We start from the raw sequence: 4,933 nt of genomic DNA on the forward strand, positions 1-4,933 counted from the left end.
TGATGTATGACCGCTATGATTTGCACGTTTGTAGAGCCAGCTGTTATTCGGTATGTCTCGTGATGAACATTATCGACGGCGATGTATTGGAGACGGCATGACCACAAATGAGGGGTCATTGAGAGGTTGGGGTTGGATATTACGTATCGACGAGTCACTTGGAAGTACAGCCTTGACATATGCCTCTTCCATTCATTTCGGCGGCGTCCTTCAGTTTCACGCACCGGTTGCTTGGCGCCTCGATTAGCTGAAAAGCACTGGCAGCAGTTAGCGTCTCCTATGTGTGATATTCACAGGAGTGTGGGCGTATCCCACTTATACGAGTAATAAGGCCCACACTATGCAGCTACCATGTTCTAATGACTTTCCTTGCAGTACGTCTTTATACAGCTCAGTGATTGGTCGAATCGACTGAAGCTTAGCTCCGCTTTTAGGCGACCCTGGCTTCTTACTCTGCTACTTTCTTACTCACCATCCCTGGATGGAGAACGTCAATCGACAAATATCGTAACGCTTCCGGCAACCATGCTATTGTCAAAACGATCCATTCCGTGAAAGCTGGTGGCCTTAGGCAGGTTGACACGAGACAGGACCTAAATGGGAGCAGATGCCTGCGTGTAGTACAAATGCTGGGCCAAATGAGAACGCAAAAAAGTGACAAAAGTAGGACTCAGGATTACGCCGTATAAGCTAGCCGAGCCCGCTAGTAGCTAATGCAAGCCTTTTCTCAGTATCTTGCCCGCAGCCAACTCACAGTTCAGTAGCTTTTCATTTCATAAGCTGGGAACCCTCCACGACAAACTCCGAAGGTTTCTTCCGGTGAACTTGGACCTCCGGTCGTGTTGGCAGGACTTCTGTCAGCTATAGGATGAGACTCAATACTATTACGATTCAAGTGCGTATACGGGTGCACTTCAAACGACATAAGACCTCCATCGTATTGTATGTTGCACAACAGCTGACCATGCAAGCTGTCGTTGTACTAAGTATTTTTTAGGTCAATTCGACCAGGAGCATAATTACTCAAATTTAGGAGAGGAAGCGCTCCTTCCGAGTTCCAAGTTTTCTCATGGACGAATTGGAAGATTTCCAACCATTTGTCGAATATATTAACTGGAAGGATAATCAGGAAACGTTCTTATAATGGCATTTGCACAATAATCGTGGCACTAGGTAGGCAGGGCTCATGACATAACCTACCGAACATGTTATACTAATTATATAGATGTGTCGTGCATTCATCCTGTATTACCTGGTGCTCCATTGACGGCGATTCCATACTATCCCAGGTCCAAACTTCACCGACCAACCTACCATTGATATCGTGTCCACATGACAAAATCTATTTCTTCGATGGTCACCTACTCTCTGTATAAAAAGGGGACCATATCCTCTGCATCGACATCAGAACTCACTCTGGTATCACCCATTACATCTCGAGAACAAAGACATTCTGTACGCTGTTCTCGCCCCGTATTTCGAGCATACTCGCTGACGTCTTCTTGTCCAGGACAATGTCACAGCATCGGAAGACAACTCTGACTCGCTACGGTGGATGGCTCCCAGCAAATCCTGCGATTCACAAGAGCTTCATCCGACATGCCATTCAGCTCAGCGCGCCTAGACACAGGACCAGGGCCGCCCATACCGAACCTGTCGCAAACTTCCAAGCTGCTATCAATGCCGATCCTGAGATGGTCGACTTGTGGAATCAGATTTTCCTGCAAGCCTCTACGGAAAACCAGGTACATTTCTATCCCTACTACTTGCCGCCTCCTCACAGTAACTCGTTTCTATACTCAGATCACAAGCTTTGACCAGTTGCTTTACTTGTTGGATGAAATTATTGTCGGGCCGCCGAAGTTCCACATCGCCACGGACGAGGCCGGCAACGTCATTGGGGAACCTATCGGTGTCCCCATGTATCTCCTCTTCGACCTCCTTAGCAACACCGGTGCAGCCTATGACCTCTTTCGCAAGCAGGCATTCAACGTTGCCCTGAAGGACTTGTTGGATGCTTGGGGCACGTACCTCACGACTCCCGACTCCAACAAGTCGCTCACCGATGACGATGAGGGTTGGTTCGGCTCTGTCGGCCTAGAGAGTCTTGAGGCCGAGGGTCGCGGCGAGTTCAACGCGACCTACGTGTGTCCTGATCCTGATGCAGTCAACCGTGGCTTCACCTCTTGGGACCATTTCTTCACCCGTGAGATTCAAGCCCAAGCTCGCCCCATCGACTTCCCCGAGAACAAAACTCTCATCCACAGCGCCTGCGAGTCCACCGTGTATCGTATCCGGACCGGTGTCAAAGATCACGACCAGTTCTGGCTCAAGGGCCAGGCTTACTCCATCTACGATATGCTCTACCGCGACGCCGCCGCGGCTCAGTCCTTCGTCGGTGGAACGGTCTATCAGGCATTCCTCAGCCCGCAGGACTATCATCGCTGGCGTTGCCCCATCGATGGTACCATCACCCGTGCAGAGGTCGTTCCAGGAACTTACTATGCCGTCATCCCCGACGCTGGAGCTGAAGTCGGTGATCCCGATCTCCAGCCCGGCGATCCCCACGGAGCCCTCATTCGCTCTCAGGCATGGCTCACCCACTCCTCCACTCGTGCCATCATCTACATCCAAGCTGACAACCCAGTCATTGGACTCGTCGCCTTCATCGGTGTTGGAATGGCAGAGGTGTCGACTTGTACGGTTTCCGTTAAGAGTGGACAGAAGGTCTCGACTGGTGATGAGCTCGGGATGTTCCACTTTGGTGGCTCGTCTCATGCGCTCATCTTTGGTCCCCAGGTCAAGGTCACTTTTGCGGATCACGTCATAGTCGACCAGCACCTCAAGGTGAACTCGATCATAGCGCAGGCCAGCAAGGCGTAAGTAGAGCAGGTGGTTGAATACGTATAATGTTTGTACGTCAATTTCCCATATGACTAGCTTGAATGTACTAGTATCGCTGTTTGTCTTGAATGTATGACGACCATATGCTGTTGCATTTCTTCGTTTCATGAGACGTCTGGCCTGTGAGACTGCAGTATGACCGCAACGACTTCATTGGATCAACATCATCGGCATGCTAAGCATACATAGGTGTGAGACAGCGTCGCCGAGTGAAGCTGGTGGCCCAGAATCAAAAGCGTCTTGCCACTAGAACTCCTGGGATCTTTCGAGAACAGGCTACTAGTACAGTTATTTAAGTAGCATACATAACAAATAACCAAAGTGGATACGGAGACGAACGCAGATAGAGGTAATTGGGATGCATCCCAGCTTACGAACTTGAAGAATGGCGAGGGCATAACCAGCCATAGTGGGTGTTAGCTCAGCTCACCCAGGGGTGGATCTCCCCCCGGTTGATATTGATATAGAGGCCATAGCCGGAAATTGTATTCACGAACAACTCGATAGAGGCTAGAGCCATAAGGCGGAAATACCGGTTGGCGGTCAAAGAAGAATTGGAAGAAAGGAACTGGTTGAATTGGAGCCGATGGAGAAGGAAAGAACGGATGGTGAAAACTGCTGGGGAATTAACTCCAGTTGATAATGTGAAAAGAAGATAGACGTACAACAGAAAATGGAGCAGATAAGAAGCGAAACGTAAACCAAGGGGTACGCAGGTGCGGTGTTGTAGGCCACGACGGTGCATCCGACGTCTTCAAGAAGGTCGTAACAATGTCCGTTGACGATATAGTCTTAACTTCGCATTAGCGACCTCTATAAAATGAAAGGGAAAGGTCACAGCTCACGAAGTGGGAGTTCAAGGAGAGGCAGGCCCACTTCAATAGCCAGATCGATGAATATATCTCGTCGTTTCTGGCAAAAAAAAGCAGCTTAACATGAAATGTTGAAAGAACAAAAAAAAAAAAGAGAGCATACATCTTGGCGCGTAATAGACACTGTTTGACAAGCAGAAATTTTATACAGGCGACGGCTGATACAGAGAGACGCCGCGGGAATAGCCACTGAGGCGGCGATGTTAATTCTTGTTGCCAAGGTTTAATTTCGTCCGTTCAATGTACGCCACACTCAATGAAAAGAGCACACAGGCACCCAATCAACGACATTATTATGCCATACAATACTATTCAAGAAGACATTCAAGAGCGCCAGTGCCGTTCATATCACGAAGAGGCACGTCCCCGAATTACAGGCCTGGAGATGCCATGGGAGAGGAATCAGTACGAGGACGAATGCGATAAAAGTGTTGGAAAACGGGGTATCGGTTCGTTCCCAGTGTCACATGCACGGTAGCAAGCCATTAGTATTGCGCTTGGCTGAGCTCTGCAAACGCATGAGGATCTATGCTAAAGTACCTACTTTTATACTAAATGTACTTTTACTAGAACTTTCCACGCTTTTCCTCAGACTTCTTCCTTAATAAGCAGACTCGGCATGATGCCGGATTGCCAAATCCCAACAAAAAGAAATGTTGGAATCCTCGGTGTTGCACAGGGTAGACTCCTGGCTGGTAAGGCCAGTTGATATGAACTTGTTATTCCTAGGCTCCTACAGAGCCTGTATTTATACTACTTCGCAATGTAATCTAGAATGTACTACAACTTTCTACAGTCATCACCCGGTCGGATGTACAGGCAAATTTCCGATGGATTTTAAAACCTCCCTCATCCATTTTTCATCCAGTAAAGTATATAATAATGTCAAAGCTATGTTTAAGAGTATACGTTATGAGTTTTAGGTGATTCCATAATGATTTGATAGCATGGTGAATTTTTTCGAGGAAAGTCCAAAATTACCGGTTACCGGCACCTCTGTACACCGGTTTCCGTGCGCCAAATTTGGGCCACCGTTTCCCAATTTAGAGTATTTTCTCACGGCTCTGAAAAGTGGTTCTGGTTCGTCTTGCCTGTAGCACCACAACAAGTAATCTCTGGCCCATGGTTCTGCAGGAAAAATCCATCCTTATAACTAG

At 48.2% G+C, this 4,933-nt stretch overlaps 2 protein-coding genes across 2 annotated transcripts; one reads left to right on the forward strand and one right to left on the reverse strand.

Moving 5' to 3' along the window:
• The first annotated feature begins 1,058 nt into the window (after window positions 1–1,058).
• EV420DRAFT_1610955 (phosphatidylserine decarboxylase) lies at window positions 1,059–2,998 on the forward strand. The gene is made up of 2 exons (XM_060475054.1): window positions 1,059–1,745; window positions 1,804–2,998. Exons 1-2 carry the CDS (start codon window positions 1,515–1,517, stop codon window positions 2,881–2,883), a joined length of 1,311 nt encoding a protein of 436 aa, XP_060321305.1. The 5' UTR covers window positions 1,059–1,514; the 3' UTR covers window positions 2,884–2,998.
• A 327-nt stretch (window positions 2,999–3,325) lies between these two features.
• Window positions 3,326–4,067, reverse strand: EV420DRAFT_1633076 (GPCR fungal pheromone mating factor; the record flags this gene model as incomplete). Its single annotated transcript, XM_060476178.1, has 5 exons — window positions 3,326–3,522; window positions 3,570–3,695; window positions 3,750–3,816; window positions 3,880–3,934; window positions 4,030–4,067. 5 exons carry the CDS (start codon window positions 4,065–4,067, stop codon window positions 3,326–3,328), a joined length of 483 nt encoding a protein of 160 aa, XP_060321306.1.
• Window positions 4,068–4,933: the final 866 nt, after the last annotated feature.

Source organism: Desarmillaria tabescens, assembly GCF_030435595.1.
Source record: "Desarmillaria tabescens strain CCBAS 213 chromosome Unknown EV420scaffold_416, whole genome shotgun sequence".
In the NCBI taxonomy this organism is placed as follows: Eukaryota; Fungi; Basidiomycota; class Agaricomycetes; order Agaricales; family Physalacriaceae; genus Desarmillaria; species Desarmillaria tabescens.